Genomic DNA, 17,656 nt, shown 5'->3' on the forward strand with positions numbered 1-17,656 from the left:
GATATCACTTTTAGTTTAACTAATTTATCTTAGGAAAGTTATATAGCCCTACTATTCGATTATAGGTAGAATGACTCAAGGTAAACTATCGTCTCGTATAGATCAAATACTATTCTACTGCGAAAATGTCCCATAAATGTATGTCGAGAGCTGCAAATGATAAAACATGAGGAAATGTCGCCCCCATGCGGACAATTAGTTATTTTTCATTTCACACACACACACACACGGTGACGTCACAATTGCCGTCTGTTACGCGGGAATCACAAACTGATACAAAATAACCGGCGCATCACCTGCTACTGTCCTTCCCGCTTTCACAGCGTTTACGTCGTCTGATCAAGCGCAGAGAACTGCACCGTCTTTTACAGGTTCATTATTTAATTGATTTACATGGTTTTCGTAAATGAATCCACAGTTATTAGTGGACTATAGGCCTGCCATTTAAAAGGCCCAGTGCAGTCCAAATGAAGTTTTCCTGTATTTTATATAATAATGTACAACAGCTGATGAAACTAACACTGTAAAAGTGAGCGTTTTTGTATGTTATTTCCTGATAGTTGCTTATTGAATATACAGTCTACATAGGACCTTCTAATCAGGTGGTTTGCATAGGCGGGAGTTTCGGTTTTCCATGTTGACATCATCATGCGGGAGTTCCAAACCTCACTATTCAGCGTTACCCTCCCCACTCAGACATTCCTAGCTAAATTCTTGCTTTTAAAATAGTTTTTTGGTAAAAAGCTACAGTACCAGTCAAAACTTTTAGAACACCTCCTCATTCAAGGGTTTTTCTTTATTCTTAACATTTTCTACATTGTAGAATAATAGTGAAGAAATCAAAACTACGAAATAACACATATGGAATCATGTAGTAACCAAAAAAGTATTTAACAAATCAAAATATATTTTATATTTGAGATTCTTCAAATAGCCTTTTCCCTGATTACAGCTTTGCACACTCTTGGCATTCTCTCAACCAGCTTCACGAGGTCGTCACCTGGAATGCATTTCAATCAACAGGTGTGCCTTCTTAAAAGTTAATTTGTGGAATTTCTTTCCTTCTTAATGCGTTTGAGCCAATCAGTTGTGTTGTGACATGGTATGGGTGGTATACAGAAGATAGCCCTTTTTGGTAAAAGACCAAGTCCATATTATGGCAAGAACAGTTCAAATAAGCAAAGAGAAACTATAGTCCATCATTGTTTAAGACATGTAGGTCAGACAATACAGAAAATTTCAAGAACTTTGAAAGTTTATTCAAGTGCAGTCGCAAAAACCATCAAGCGCTATGATGAAATTGGCTCTCATGAGGACCGCCACAGGAAAGGAAGACCCAGAGTTACCTCTGTTGCAGAGTTTATTAGTGTTACCAGCCTCAGAAATTGCTGTCCTAATAAATGCTTCACAGAGTTCAAGTAACAGACACATCTCAACATCAACTGTTCACAGGAGACTGCTGCAAAGAAACCACTAGTAAAGGACACCAATAATAAGAGACTTGCTTGGGCCAAGAAACACGAGCAATGCACATTAGACTGGTGGAAATTTGTCCTTTGGTCTGGTGTCCAAATTTGAGATTTTTGGTTCCAACCGCCGTGTCTTTGTGAGACGCTGTGTGAGTGAACGGATGATCTCTGCATGTGTATTTCCCACCATAAAGCATGGAGGAGGAGGTGTTATAGTGTGGGGGTGCTTTGGTGGTGACACACTTAACCAGCATGGCTACCACAGCATTCTGCAGCGATACGCCATCCCATCTGGTTTGGGCTTAGTGGGACTATCATTTGTTTATCAACAGGACAATGACCCAACACACCTCCAGGCTGTGTAAGGGCTATTTTACCAAGAAGGAGAGTGATGGAGTGCTGCATCAGATGACCTGGCCTCCACAATCCCCCGACCTCAACCAAATTGAGATGGTTTGGGATAAGTCGGACCGCTGAGTGAAGGAAAAACAGCCAACAAGTGCTCAGCATATGTGTAAACTCCTTCAAGACTGTTGGAAAAGCATTCCAGGTGAAACTGGTTGAGAGAATGCCAAGAATGTGCAAAGCTGTCAAGGCAAAGGGTGGCTATTTGAAGATTCTCAAATATAAAATATATTTTGATTTGTTTAACAGTTTTTTGGTTACTATACGATTCCATATGTGTTATTTCATAGTTTTTATGTTTTCACTATTATTCTACATGTAGAAAATATTTAAAATAAATAAAAACCCTTCGGCTGATATTAATATAAATCTATTACAGTACGGTACTTCATTGTTAACAATAATTCATTTGATATTGACTTAAAAATGACTGCATTGGGCCTATAACATTTTTATTTTAGAGTCAGGCAGATATTGCAAGAATGAGGTTAAAATACCATTTTCTTTTCACCATACAGGTGTTTTTGTTGCCACTGGTTCCCATTCTGGGTTTAGAATGACTCACACAGGTAAAACAGTGGTCATCCCTCCAGAGCTCCCCGGCATTCTGAAGCAGTTCACCAAGGACGCCATCCGGACACAACCTGAAGACCTGCTGGAATGGGCCACACTGTGAGTAGCTTGAAGTTATGCCTAGCCACTGATCCAAGGTCAGTTTAGTATTGTAGCTTCTGAGAGGAGAAGGATGAAAGTTGGCCCTTGACCTCGTCTGCTTCCCAAATGGAACCCTATTCATTACATAGTGCACTACTTTTGACCAGGGCCCATAGGGGACAAAGTCCACTGATCTAAGGATTCCTGCTCTGCTGTATTAAACCCAGTATTGTGCTGGTATGCATGTCTGCTACAGGTACTTCAGTGCTCTGGTCCAGGGGAAGACGTTACCTGTGAACAGGACACCAGACAAAGTGGTAACCCCCAACACCATTGACCTCACACCTGAGGTACTCACCACAATGCACGAAAAGGTACCGGGCCACACACACAAACACACCACAGCTAGACACACACACGCATGACTCACGCGTGTGCACACACACACACATAAATGTGAACTCTCTCCCTCTCTGTCTCTGTCCCCGTCTCCCTACCCCCTTCTCTCCCCCCCTTCCCCTTCCCAGCTACATAAGAATGGCACAGTCAGTAAGAAGGAGGTGTGCAAGCTGTGGCGGTCGTTAGGATTGGCTGACGACCTTCTCAGACACATCATGACAGTGGGCTGCTTCGGAGACCAACTTGACTGGATAAAATTCTTCGCCCTGGGCTGCAGCTATCTGGGAGGGGTACATATGATGTAGTGCACGCATGCAAGCACACACTCATGCATGCACGTTGCACACACACACACTTAATAACATACAGACATTATCAAATGACCTTTGGGCCCGTTATCTTGGTGACCTCTGACTTCTCTCTGGCAGACGATCAAGAACGCCATGACCCACGCGCTGTACATCCTGAACTCAGACAGCTCTTGTAAGCCCCCAGACGCCTGCGTCCCCTTCGAGACCTTCCGCTTCCTTTACTCCTACCTGGCAGCAGTGGACAAAGAGGTGTCCCAGGCCCAGATAGACCGAACCATTACCTACTTGGAGGCTCAGGCGTGAGTTGAACAGTTACACAACTACACGAAAAACAACACAGCTACACAGCTATACAACTACACAACAACACAGCAACAAAAAAACTACACAGCTGCAAAACAACTACACAACAACTTAACAGAGACACAACAACTACACAGAGACACAACTACACAACAACACAGCAGCTACACAGTGAAAACGAAAGCTCTCAAGTACCAGGAGACAGAGGTGTGAGAAACAAAATTGACTTTGCACAAAATGTGACTGTCTGTCTGACTGTCTGTCTGTCTGTCTCTCAGGAAGGCGCGTGATGGGATGGTGAAGGTGTCGGACTTCGTCAACAGTCGTAAAGTGCGTTTGGGATAGACTCACCCTCTTTCCCCTTTAGAACTTTGTTCTAATAAAGATGGTTCCAAAGAAAAACTCTGTTATTGCATCAATATCAGAGGACAGTGTTTGTGTATAATATCCTCCATCAATATCAGAGGACAGTGTTTGTGTATAATATCCTCCATCATTATCAGAGGACAGTGTTTGTGTATATCCTCCCATCAATATCAGAGGACAGTGTTTGTGTATAATATCCTCCCATCAATATCAGAGGACAGTGTTTGTGTATAATATCCTCCATCATTATCAGAGGACAGTGTTTGTGTATAATATCCTCCATCATTATCAGAGGACAGTGTTTGTGTATAATATCCTCCATCATTATCAGAGGACAGTGTTTGTGTATAATATCCTCCATCAATATCAGAGGACAGTGTTTGTGTATAATATCCTCCATCATTATCAGAGGACAGTGTTTGTGTATAATATCCTCCCATCAATATCAGAGGACAGTGTTTGTGTATAATATCCTCCATCATTATCAGAGGACAGTGTTTGTGTATAATATCCTCCTCCATCAATATCAGAGGACAGTGTTTGTGTATAATATCCTCCATCATTATCAGAGGACAGTGTTTGTGTATAATATCCTCCATCAATATCAGAGGACAGTGTTTGTGTATAATATCCTCCATCAATATCAGAGGACAGTGTTTGTGTATAATATCCTCCATCATTATCAGAGGACAGTGTTTGTGTATAATATCCTCCATCAATATCAGAGGACAGTGTTTGTGTATAATATCCTCCCATCAATATCAGAGGACAGTGTTTGTGTATAATATCCTCCATCAATATCAGAGGACAGTGTTTGTGTATAATATAATATCAGAGGACTCCATCAATATCAGAGGACAGTGTTTGTGTATATCCTCCATATCAGAGGACAGTGTTTGTGTATAATATCCTCCATCAATATCAGAGGACAGTGTTTGTGTATAATATCCTCCATCAATATCAGAGGACAGTGTTTGTGTATAATATCCTCCATCAATATCAGAGGACAGTGTTTGTGTATAATATCCTCCATCAATATCAGAGGACAGTGTTTGTGTATAATATCCTCCATCAATATCAGAGGACAGTGTTTGTGTATAATATCCTCCATCAATATCAGAGGACAGTGTTTGTGTATAATATCCTCCATCAATATCAGAGGACAGTGTTTGTGTATAATATCCTCCATCAATATCAGAGGACAGTGTTTGTGTATAATATCCTCCATCAATATCAGAGGACAGTGTTTGTGTATAATATCCTCCATCAATATCCTCCCCATCATTATCAGAGGACAGTGTTTGTGTATAATATCCTCCATCAATATCAGAGGACAGTGTTTGTGTATATATCCTCCATCAATATCTCCATCCTCCAATATCAGAGGACAGTGTTTGTGTATAATATCCTCCATCAATATCAGAGGACAGTGTTTGTGTATAATATCCTCCATCAATATCAGAGGACAGTGTTTGTGTATAATATCCTCCATCATTATCAGAGGACAGTGTTTGTGTATAATATCCTCCATCAATATCAGAGGACAGTGTTTGTGTATAATATCCTCCATCAATATCAGAGGACAGTGTTTTGTATAATATCCTCCATCAATATCAGAGGACAGTGTTTGTGTATAATATCCTCCAATATCAGAGGACAGTGTTTGTGTATAATATCCTCCATCATTATCAGAGGACAGTGTTTGTGTATAATATCCTCCATCAATATCAGAGGACAGTGTTTGTGTATAATATCCTCCATCAATATCAGAGGACAGTGTTTCAGAGGACAGTGTTTGTATAATATCCTCCATCAATATCAGAGGACAGTGTTTGTGTATAATATCCTCCATCATTATCAGAGGACAGTGTTTGTGTATAATATCCCATCATTATCAGAGGACAGTGTTTGTGTATAATATCCTCCATCAATATCAGAGGACAGTGTTCAGAGGACAGTGTTTGTATAATATCCTCCATCAATATCAGAGGACAGTGTTTGTGTATAATATCCTCCATCAATATCAGAGGACAGTGTTTGTGTATAATATCCTCCATCAATATCAGAGGACAGTGTTTTGTATAATATCCTCCATCAATATCAGAGGACATATCCTCCATCATTATCAGAGGACAGTGTTTGTGTATAATATCCTCCATCATTATCAGAGGACAGTGTTTGTGTATAATATCCTCCATCAATATCAGAGGACAGTGTTTGTGTATAATATCCTCCATCAATATCAGAGGACAGTGTTTGTGTATAATATCCTCCATCAATATCAGAGGACAGTGTTTGTGTATAATATCCTCCATATCAGAGGACATATCCTCCATCAATATCAGAGGACAGTGTTTGTGTATAATATCCTCCCTCAGAGGACCATCAATATCAGAGGACAGTGTTTGTGTATAATATCCTCCATCATTATCAGAGGACAGTGTTTGTGTATAATATCCTCCATCAATATCAGAGGACAGTGTTTGTGTATAATATCCTCCATCAATATCAGAGGACAGTGTTTGTGTATAATATCCTCCATCAATATCAGAGGACAGTGTTTGTGTATATAATATCCTCCATCAATATCAGAGGACAGTGTTTGTGTATAATATCCTCCATCAATATCAGAGGACAGTGTTTGTGTATAATATCCTCCATCAATATCAGAGGACAGTGTTTGTGTATAATATCCTCCATCAATATCAGAGGACATATCCTCCATCAATATCAGAGGACAGTGTTTGTGTATAATATCCTCCATCAATATCAGAGGACAGTGTTTGTGTATAATATCCTCCATCAATATCAGAGGACAGTGTTTGTGTATAATATCCTCCATCAATATCAGAGGACAGTGTTTGTGTATAATATCCTCCTCCATCATCCTCCATATCAGAGGACAGTGTTTGTGTATAATATCCTCCATCAATATCAGAGGACAGTGTTTGTGTATAATATAATATCCTCCATCAATATCAGAGGACAGTGTTTGTGTATAATATCCATCTCCATCATCAATATCAGAGGACAGTGTTTGTGTATAATATCCTCCATCAATATCAGAGGACAGTGTTTGTGTATAATATCCTCCATCAATATCAGAGGACAGTGTTTGTCTATATCCTCCCATCAATATCAGAGGACAGTGTTTGTGTATAATATCCTCCATCAATATCAGAGGACAGTGTTTGTGTATAATATCCTCCATCAATATCAGAGGACAGTGTTTGTGTATAATATCCTCCATCATTATCAGAGGACAGTGTTTGTGTATAATATCCTCCATCAATATCAGAGGACAGTGTTTGTGTATAATATCCTCCATCAATATCAGAGGACAGTGTTTGTGTATAATATCCTCCATCAATATCAGAGGACAGTGTTTGTGTATAATATCCTCCATCAATATCAGAGGACAGTGTTTGTGTATAATATCCTCCATCAATATCAGAGGACAGTGTTTGTGTATAATATCCTCCCATCAATATCAGAGGACAGTGTTTGTGTATCCAATATCCTCCATCAATATCAGAGGACAGTGTTTGTGTATAATATCCTCCATCAATATCAGAGGACAGTGTTTGTGTATAATATCCTCCATCATTATCAGAGGACAGTGTTTGTGTATAATATCCTCCATCATTATCAGAGGACAGTGTTTGTGTATAATATCCTCCATCAATATCAGAGGACTCCTCCATCAATATCAGAGGACAGTGTTTGTGTATAATATCCTCCATCAATATCAGAGGACAGTGTTTGTGTATAATATCCTCCATCAATATCAGAGGACAATATCAGAGGACAGTGTTTGTGTATAATATCCTCCATCAATATCAGAGGACAGTGTTTGTGTATAATATCCTCCATATCCTCCATCAATATCAGAGGACAGTGTTTGTGTATAATATCCTCCATCAATATCAGAGGACAGTGTTTGTGTATAATATCCTCCATCAATATCAGAGGACAGTGTTTGTGTATAATATCCTCCATCAATATCAGAGGACAGTGTTTGTGTATAATATCCTCCATCAATATCAGAGGACAGTGTTTGTGTATAATATCCTCCATCAATATCAGAGGACAGTGTTTGTGTATATATCCTCCATCAATATCAGAGGACAGTGTTTGTGTATAATATCCTCCATCAATATCAGAGGACAGTGTTTGTGTATAATATCCTCCATCATTATCAGAGGACAGTGTTTGTGTATAATATCCTCCATCATTATCAGAGGACAGTGTTTGTGTATAATATCCTCCATCAATATCAGAGGACAGTGTTTGTGTATAATATCCTCCATCAATATCAGAGGACAGTGTTTGTGTATAATATCCTCCATCAATATCAGAGGACAGTGTTTGTGTATAATATCCTCCATCAATATCAGAGGACAGTGTTTGTGTATAATATCCTCCATCAATATCAGAGGACAGTGTTTGTGTATAATATCCTCCATCAATATCAGAGGACAGTGTTTGTGTATAATATCCTCCATCAATATCCTATCCTCCATCAATATCCATCATTATCAGAGGACAGTGTTTGTGTATAATATCCTCCATCAATATCAGAGGACAGTGTTTGTGTATAATATCCTCCATCAATATCAGAGGACAGTGTTTGTGTATAATCCATCCTCCATCATATCAGAGGACAGTGTTTGTGTATAATATCCTCCATCAATATCAGAGGACAGTGTTTGTGTATAATATCCTCCATCATTATCAGAGGACAGTGTTTGTGTATAATATCCTCCATCAATATCAGAGGACAGTGTTTGTGTATAATATCCTCCATCATTATCAGAGGACAGTGTTTGTGTATAATATCCTCCATCAATATCAGAGGACAGTGTTTGTGTATATATATCATCTCAGAGGACATCATCCTCCATCAGAGGACAGTGTTTGTGTATAATATCCTCCATCAATATCAGAGGACAGTGTTTGTGTATAATATCCTCCATCAATATCAGAGGACAGTGTTTGTGTATAATATCCTCCATCAATATCAGAGGACAGTGTTTGTGTATAATATCCTCCATCATTATCAGAGGACAGTGTTTGTGTATAATATCCTCCATCAATATCAGAGGACAGTGTTTGTGTATAATATCCTCCATCAATATCAGAGGACAGTGTTTGTGTATAATATCCTCCATCAATATCAGAGGACAGTGTTTGTGTATATCCTCCCATCAATATCAGAGGACAGTGTTTGTGTATAATATCCTCCATCAATATCAGAGGACAGTGTTTGTGTATAATATCCTCCATCAATATCAATATCAGAGGACAGTGTTTGTGTATAATATCCTCCATCAATATCAGAGGACAGTGTTTGTGTATAATATCCTCCATCAATATCAGAGGACAGTGTTTGTGTATAATATCCTCCATCAATATCAGAGGACAGTGTTTGTGTATAATATCCTCCATCAATATCAGAGGACAGTGTTTGTGTATAATATCCTCCATCAATATCAGAGGACAGTGTTTGTGTATAATATCCTCCATCAATATCAGAGGACAGTGTTTGTGTATAATATCCTCCATCAATATCAGAGGACAGTGTGTTCCATCAATATCAGAGGACATAATATCCTCCATCAATATCAGAGGACAGTGTTTGTGTATAATATCCTCCATCAATATCAGAGGACAGTGTTTGTGTATATAATATCCTCCCCATCAATATCAGAGGACAGTGTTTTGTGTATAATATCCTCCATCATTATCAGAGGACAGTGTTTGTATATCCTCCAATATCAGAGGACTCCATCAATATCAGAGGACAGTGTTTGTGTATAATATCCTCCCATCATTATCAGAGGACAGTGTTTGTGTATAATATCCTCCATCAATATCAGAGGACAGTGTTTGTGTATAATATCCTCCATCAATATCAGAGGACAGTGTTTGTGTATAATATCCTCCATCAATATCAGAGGACAGTGTTTGTGTATATCCTCCCATCATTATCAGAGGACAGTGTTTGTGTATAATATCCTCCATCATTATCAGAGGACAGTGTTTGTGTATAATATCCTCCATCAATATCAGAGGACAGTGTTTGTGTATAATATCCTCCATCAATATCCAGTGTTTCAATCCTCCATCAATATCAGAGGACAGTGTTTGTGTATAATATCCTCCATCAATATCAGAGGACAGTGTTTGTGTATAATATCATCTCAGAGGACATCATTATCAGAGGACAGTGTTTGTGTATAATATCCTCCATCATTATCAGAGGACAGTGTTTGTGTATAATATCCTCCATCAATATCAGAGGACAGTGTTTGTGTATAATATCCTCCATCAATATCAGAGGACAGTGTTTGTGTATAATATCCTCCATCAATATCAGAGGACAGTGTTTGTGTATAATATCCTCCCATCAATATCAGAGGACAGTGTTTGTGTATAATATCCTCCATCAATATCAGAGGACAGTGTTTGTGTATAATATCCTCCATCAATATCAGAGGACAGTGTTTGTGTATAATATCCTCCATCATTATCAGAGGACAGTGTTTGTGTATAATATCCTCCATCAATATCAGAGGACAGTGTTTGTGTATAATATCAATATCAGAGGACTCCATCAATATCAGAGGACAGTGTTTGTGTATAATATCCTCCATCAATATCAGAGGACAGTGTTTGTGTATAATATCCTCCATCAATATCAGAGGACAGTGTTTGTGTATAATATCCTCCATCAATATCAGAGGACAGTGTTTGTGTATAATATCCTCCATCAATATCAGAGGACAGTGTTTATAATATCCTCCATCAATATCCTCCATCAATATCAGAGGACAGTGTTTGTGTATAATATCCTCCATCAATATCAGAGGACAGTGTTTGTGTATAATATCCTCCATCAATATCAGAGGACAGTGTTTGTGTATAATATCCTCCATCATTATCAGAGGATCAGAGGACAGTGTTTGTGTATAATATCCTCCATCATTATCAGAGGACAGTGTTTGTGTATAATATCCTCCATCATTTCAGAGGACAGTGTTTGTGTATAATATCCTCCATCAATATCAGAGGACAGTGTTTGTGTATAATATCCTCCATATAATATCCTCCATCAATATCAGAGGACAGTGTTTGTGTATAATATCCTCCATCAATATCAGAGGACAGTGTTTGTGTATAATATCATCTCCATCAATATCAGAGGACAGTGTTTGTGTATAATATCCTCCATCAATATCAGAGGACAGTGTTTGTGTATAATATCCTCCATCAATATCAGAGGACAGTGTTTGTGTATAATATCCTCCATCAATATCAGAGGACAGTGTTTGTGTATATCCAATATCAGAGGACAGTGTTTGTGTATAATATCCTCCATCAATATCAGAGGACAGTGTTTGTGTATAATATCCTCCATCAATATCAGAGGACAGTGTTTGTGTATAATATCCTCCATCAATATCAGAGGACAGTGTTTGTGTATAATATCCTCCATCAATATCAGAGGACAGTGTTTGTGTATAATATCCTCCATCAATATCAGAGGACAGTGTTTGTGTATAATATCCTCCATCAATATCAGAGGACAGTGTTTGTGTATAATATCCTCCATCAATATCAGAGGACAGTGTTTGTGTATAATATCCTCCATCAATATCAGAGGACAGTGTTTTGTATAATATCCTCCATCATTATCAGAGGACAGTGTTTGTGTATAATATCCTCCATCAATATCAGAGGACAGTGTTTGTGTATAATATCCTCCATCAATATCAGAGGACAGTGTTTGTGTATAATATCCTCCATCAATATCAGAGGACAGTGTTTGTGTATCAGAGGACAATATCCTCCCATCAATATCAGAGGACAGTGTTTGTGTATAATATCCTCCATCAATATCAGAGGACAGTGTTTGTGTATAATATCCTCCATCAATATCAGAGGACAGTGTTTGTGTATAATATCCTCCATCCATCATTATCAGAGGACAGTGTTTGTGTCCTCCATAATATCCTCCCCATCAATATCAGAGGACAGTGTTTGTGTATAATATCCAGTGTTTGTGTATAATATCCTCCATCAATATCAGAGGACAGTGTTTGTGTATAATATCCTCCCATCAATATCAGAGGACAGTGTTTGTGTATAATATCCTCCATCAATATCAGAGGACAGTGTTTGTGTATAATATCCTCCATCATATCAGAGGACAGTGTTTGTGTATAATATCCTCATCAATATCAGAGGACAGTGTTTGTGTATAATATCCTCCATCAATATCAGAGGACAGTGTTTGTGTATAATATCCTCCATCAATATCAGAGGACAGTGTTTGTGTATAATATCCTCCATCAATATCAGAGGACCATCCTCCATATCAGAGGACAGTGTTTGTGTATAATATCCTCCATCAATATCAGAGGACAGTGTTTGTGTATAATATCCTCCATCAATATCAGAGGACAGTGTTTGTGTATAATATCCTCCATCAATATCAGAGGACAGTGTTTGTGTATAATATCCTCCATCAATATCAGAGGACAGTGTTTGTGTATAATATCCTATATCAGAGGACAGTGTTTGTGTATAATATCCTCCATCATTATCAGAGGACAGTGTTTGTGTATAATATCCTCCATCAATATCAGAGGACAGTGTTTGTGTATATCCTCCATCAATATCAGAGGACAGTGTTTGTGTATAATATCCTCCATCAATATCAGAGTGTTTGGTATAATATCCTCCATCAGTGTTTGTGTATAATATCCTCCATCAATATCAGAGGACAGTGTTTGTGTATAATATCCTCCATCATTATCAGAGGACAGTGTTTGTGTATAATATCCTCCATCAATATCAGAGGACAATATCCTCCATCATTATCAGAGGACAGTGTTTGTGTATAATATCCTCCATCAATATCAGAGGACAGTGTTTGTGTATAATATCCTCCATCATTATCAGAGGACAGTGTTTGTGTATAATATCCTCCATCAATATCAGAGGACAGTGTTTGTGTATAATATCCTCCATCAATATCAGAGGACAGTGTTTGTGTATAATATCCTCCATCATTATCAGAGGACAGTGTTTGTGTATAATATCCTCCATCATTATCAGAGGACAGTGTTTGTGTATAATATCCTCCATCAATATCAGAGGACAGTGTTTGTGTATAATATCCTCCATCATTATCAGAGGACAGTGTTTGTGTATAATATCCTCCATCATTATCAGAGGACAGTGTTTGTGTATAATATCCTCCATCATTATCAGAGGACAGTGTTTGTGTATAATATCCTCCATCATTATCAGAGGACAGTGTTTGTGTATAATATCCTCCATCATTATCAGAGGACAGTGTTTGTGTATTACATGTAGTGAAAAGTCATCACTGATTGAGGCTGCCACAAGAGGCCAGAAACACAGAGTACAAGTCAAACATAGAGATTAATAGAGGACTCTAGTTCCCAAAAGCCTGTTTTAGCATAGGCAACACTATCATGGGACACATACAATGTTGCCTTCTCTAACTATCTCTAATCCAAGCCAAATCTTGAGATTGGTCACTGTCGTATTTGTCAGATTAATACATTGTATAAGATTTGTATTATTGCAGAGATGGGAGGATTCAAGGAAACAGACAGAGTTGCACTTAATAAAAATTTAAAAAATGAAAACATATAGACAGAGTTAAGATAACTGGTTTACTGTTGATAAAATAGGCAACAGGTGTTCTCAAACGTTTTCATGTCTGACCAGGTAGATGGGCGTAATAAATAAAAAAATCTGGTCTGGGCAGTTGTGCTGCAGATATATTTGGCCTAATGTATGGGATATATACAGAATAATCCTTTCTCTTTATTTTAGTGGATAATCACCCGTTGAAGTGTCTTGGGGTAAGGAATGTCCCTCAGTCGAGCACCTGAGTCCATTTTGTTCAAGCTGGGTTGAAGCGTGTTTTGGTACACGTTCTTTCAATGTGTGATACATTGTTTGATAATGATGTTGCAAATTGTTTAGCTACACTGTGCTCTGCTGAACATCACTCTAGGTCAAGTATAGATAAGGTGTGCCCTACTGAACACAGGTGAGAAAAGAAGATGATAGACGTGTCCAAACCAATAGACAAGATGTTCGTTGGTTATGCTATTCGGTTGGATTTACGTTTTTAGGGCGGGTTTAGTTTTCGGATACGGAAGAGGAAGGAGCTATGTTTTGAAAGCATTGTCAGAAGTTTAGAAAGTTACGAAAAAGGGACTTGTTGAAATAATTTTACATGACATTATTTACATAGGGAAGTGATACTATTAAAATACATCCTAATTCTATTCTAACAACGTGCGTGTCACTAATTGAAGGAAGGCAGTTTGGGAGAGGAAACTAACATCGCTACGTTGATATCTAGCGTGTGCTTGCTTTGACAACTAGTTAAACGTTTTTGAATTGTATTACTTGACTTTTACCAAGATGGACATACAACACCGGCAGCGTCCGGTCAAACCGGACCAGAGTTTTTGGGACAACCGAAGACTGTGGACCGCAAGGATTTTCTCCATGCTCTGCTGTGCAATGGTGATGTCGGTCGTTGCAGTATTCTGCGCCTTTGTTTACCTCATCTTGAAAGGTACATCGTCTGTCAAGAGTTACAGTTCTAGTCGCGCATGCGCGGATGAAGACCCTCTTGGACAGTAGCTGAATAATATTGCTTTCTGTTAATTGTTATTTAAATATGTCATCTTGTCACTTCTGTATGTTGTGTGTTTGTGTTTCAGAGATGCAGAATGAGAGAGTGATTGGAGAGGATGGCTCAGAGGTTAGACTCCTAGGCAAGTACAGGTCTGTTCACAAAAGTTCATACACACAAAGCCTCCAGAATAGAACATTAACTAAACATGTTCCTCTCCCTCTCCCCTTCCCCCTCCCCTCCGCCCCACCTCTCTCTCTCCCTCCCCTCCGCCCCACCTCTCTCTCTCCCCTTTACCCCCCCTTCTCTCTCCCTCTGTATCTCTCTCCTCCCCCTCTCTGTAGGGTTCTGGAGTGTTCTGGTCATGTCGGTGCTAGCAGGGTTCTGCTGCTGTAGCTTCACATGGACCATCACCTACTTTGACTCTTTTGAGCCCGGCACGTTCCCCCCAACGCCCCTGTCCCCTGGCCACCTCAGGTAACACGCGCACACACACACGGCTCATAATAATGGCTGGAAAAGAGTGAATGGAATGATATCAGGCATATCAAACATGTGGTTACCATGTAGTTGATACCATTCCACTGACTCCATCCCAGCCATTATTATGAGCCGTCCTCCCCTCAGAAGCCTCTACTGACTAACCTACATTCCCTAACTCTTCCACTGGCCTTAGCCTAATTCTCTCGTCCTTTTCCTAAATCCTCTTGTTCCATCGCTCCCTGTTGTCTCCCAAGCCCAGATAGCAGGACACACACGTGTGTAAAGAGAATGATGCCATATAGAGAGAGAGCTTGAGACTATAATGTTCTATCTGTATTTTAGTCAACATGTAGTTATTGAAACAGCCTTGTTCTGTTCAATACCATACAGCAGTCTAAATACCTCAGTTCAACATTGCTGACATCTTTTAAACCAATGAGGGTTCAGAACTTTAAAGCCAATTATCTCAGAATCATCTTTTTCCAGATAGACAGCTTGAGACTGTAGGGTTCTATGTGTTACCACCCTTGATGTCTAATTGTGTGTGTGTGTGTGTGTGTGTGTGTGTGTGTGTGTGTGTGTGTGTGTGTGTGTGTGTGTGTGTGTGTGTGTGTGTGTGTGTGTGTGTGTGTGTGTGTGTGTGTGTGTGTGTGTGTGTGTGTGTGTCTCAGGCAGGTGACAGGTCACTCCTTCCACATGAGCTACAGTGTGGCGGTCCTAAATGGCATTGTAGCGGCGATCACCATCATCTGGAGCCTTACCTGACCTTACCCACAACCCCCTGTTCTACCTGACCTTACCCACAACCCCCTGTTCTACCTGACCTTACCCACAACCCCCTGTTCTACCTGACCTTACCCACAAGCCCCTGTTCTACCTGACCTTACCCACAACCCCCTGTTTAACCTGATCTTACCCACAACCCCCTGTTCTACCTGATCTTATCCACAATCCCCTGTTCTACCTGATCTTACCCACAACCCCCTGTTCTACCTGACCTTACTCACAACCCCTGTTCTACCTGACCTTACCCACAACCCCCTGCTCTACCTGAACTTACCCACATCCCCCTGTTCTACCTGACCTTACCCACAACCCCTGCTCTACCTGAACTTACCCACATCCCCCTGTTCTACCTGACCTTACCCACATCCTCCTGTTCTATCTGACCTTACCCACAACCCCCTGCTCTACCTGACCTTACTCACAACCCCTGTTCTACCTGACCTTACCCACAACCCCCTGCTCTACCTGACCTTACCCACATCCCCCTGTTCTATCTGACCTTACCCACAACCCCTGCTCTACCTGACCTTACCCACATCCCCCTGTTCTACCTGACCTTACCCACATCCTCCTGTTCTATCTGACCTTACCCACAACCCCCTGTTCTACCTGACCTTACCCACATCCTCCTGTTCTATCTGACCTTACCCACAACCCCCTGTTCTACCTGACCTTACCCACAACCCCTGTTCTACCTGACCTTACCCACATCCCCCTGTTCTACCTGACCTTACCCACATCCCCCTGTTCTACCTGACCTTACCCACATCCCCCTGTTCTACCTGACCTTACCCACATCCCCCTGTTCTACCTGACCTTACCCACATCCCCCTGTTCTACCTGACCTTACCCACATCCCCCTGTTCTACCTGACCTTACCCACAACCCCCTGTTCTATCTGACCTTACTCACAACCCCCTGTTCTACCTGACCTTACCCACAACCCCCTGCTCTGACCCACAACCCTGTCACCTTACCCAGAACCCCTTGTTCTACCTGACTTTACCCACAATCTTTTCCATGTGTATGTGTACATATCAAGAGAAGCAGTAGAACATGATGTGATACTATGAGACAATGTGTCCAGTACTAAAGTCAGCCTCACTCACTAGCTCCTTGTCATTTGGTTCTCCATGCTGTCCTCTTCTTGGCCAAGTCCCAGGCTGATGAAGTGTCGAGTCCCAGGTTTCTACAAGGTCAGGATACCTTTTTTAATGTACTGTATATTGTGATATATCTAGCCTAAAGAGGTTTTTGTGCCAAATTAGTGCTATAAAGAGAACATTTAAAATATGAAATGAGACTCACACATTCTAAATCTATAGTTTATTGTAAGTCTAATATATAACCCGTAGAGAGGTATGTTCCATGCAGTGTATCTGTGCATTTGACTGTTATTCTCACTGAACCACTGAATGATGCTTTCACTGTCTCTCCTTCCCATACTGATGTCTGTACTACTGAACAGTAAAGAAGCTCTCACCTGCCTTCTGTATATTTTCTCCTATCTGAAATGATGTCTCTTACACACACACACACACACACACACACACACACACACACACACACACACACACACACACACACACACACACACACACACACACACACACACACACACACACACACACACACACACACACACACAGGCCCTCAGCAGGATGTCCATTCCTTCCTTGATCTCACCTTTATCCTCCTCACAACACGCCAACAACTCCTGGACACACACATAGGGAACAACTCCTGGATACACACATAGGGAACAACTCCTGGATACACACATAGGGAAC

General features: G+C 40.1%; 2 protein-coding genes across 2 annotated transcripts; both read left to right on the top strand.

The window, feature by feature from the left end:
• The first annotated feature begins 255 nt into the window (after nucleotides 1–255).
• LOC118374713 (ropporin-1-like) lies at nucleotides 256–3,943 on the top strand. The gene is made up of 6 exons (XM_035761194.2): nucleotides 256–371; nucleotides 2,393–2,546; nucleotides 2,785–2,902; nucleotides 3,056–3,217; nucleotides 3,356–3,537; nucleotides 3,820–3,943. Exons 2-6 carry the CDS (start codon nucleotides 2,431–2,433, stop codon nucleotides 3,884–3,886), a joined length of 645 nt encoding a protein of 214 aa, XP_035617087.1. The 5' UTR covers nucleotides 256–371; nucleotides 2,393–2,430; the 3' UTR covers nucleotides 3,887–3,943.
• A 10,061-nt stretch (nucleotides 3,944–14,004) lies between these two features.
• On the top strand, nucleotides 14,005–17,353 carry arl6ip6 (ADP-ribosylation factor-like 6 interacting protein 6). Its single transcript, XM_052515713.1, has 4 exons — nucleotides 14,005–14,537; nucleotides 14,686–14,739; nucleotides 14,942–15,074; nucleotides 15,752–17,353. The coding sequence occupies exons 1-4, from the start codon at nucleotides 14,381–14,383 to the stop codon at nucleotides 15,843–15,845; spliced, it is 438 nt and encodes a 145-aa protein (XP_052371673.1). The 5' UTR covers nucleotides 14,005–14,380; the 3' UTR covers nucleotides 15,846–17,353.
• The last annotated feature ends 303 nt before the right edge of the window (nucleotides 17,354–17,656 follow it).

The sequence above is a fragment of the Oncorhynchus keta genome, unplaced genomic scaffold, assembly GCF_023373465.1.
Source record: "Oncorhynchus keta strain PuntledgeMale-10-30-2019 unplaced genomic scaffold, Oket_V2 Un_scaffold_29839_pilon_pilon, whole genome shotgun sequence".
Lineage (NCBI taxonomy): Eukaryota > Metazoa > Chordata > Actinopteri > Salmoniformes > Salmonidae > Oncorhynchus > Oncorhynchus keta.

Coding starts and splice junctions, on each gene's coding strand:
- LOC118374713 (XM_035761194.2), top strand. CDS start 2,431: ATGACTCACACAGGTAAAACAGTGGTCATCCCTCCAGAGCTCCCCGGC. Junction 2,547..2,784: donor CTGCTGGAATGGGCCACACT/GTGAGTAGCTTG, acceptor TGTCTGCTACAG/GTACTTCAGTGCTCTGGTCC. Junction 3,218..3,355: donor GCTGCAGCTATCTGGGAGGG/GTACATATGATG, acceptor TCTCTCTGGCAG/ACGATCAAGAACGCCATGAC.
- arl6ip6 (XM_052515713.1), top strand. CDS start 14,381: ATGGACATACAACACCGGCAGCGTCCGGTCAAACCGGACCAGAGTTTT. Junction 14,538..14,685: donor TGTTTACCTCATCTTGAAAG/GTACATCGTCTG, acceptor TTTGTGTTTCAG/AGATGCAGAATGAGAGAGTG. Junction 15,075..15,751: donor CTGTCCCCTGGCCACCTCAG/GTAACACGCGCA, acceptor TGTGTGTCTCAG/GCAGGTGACAGGTCACTCCT.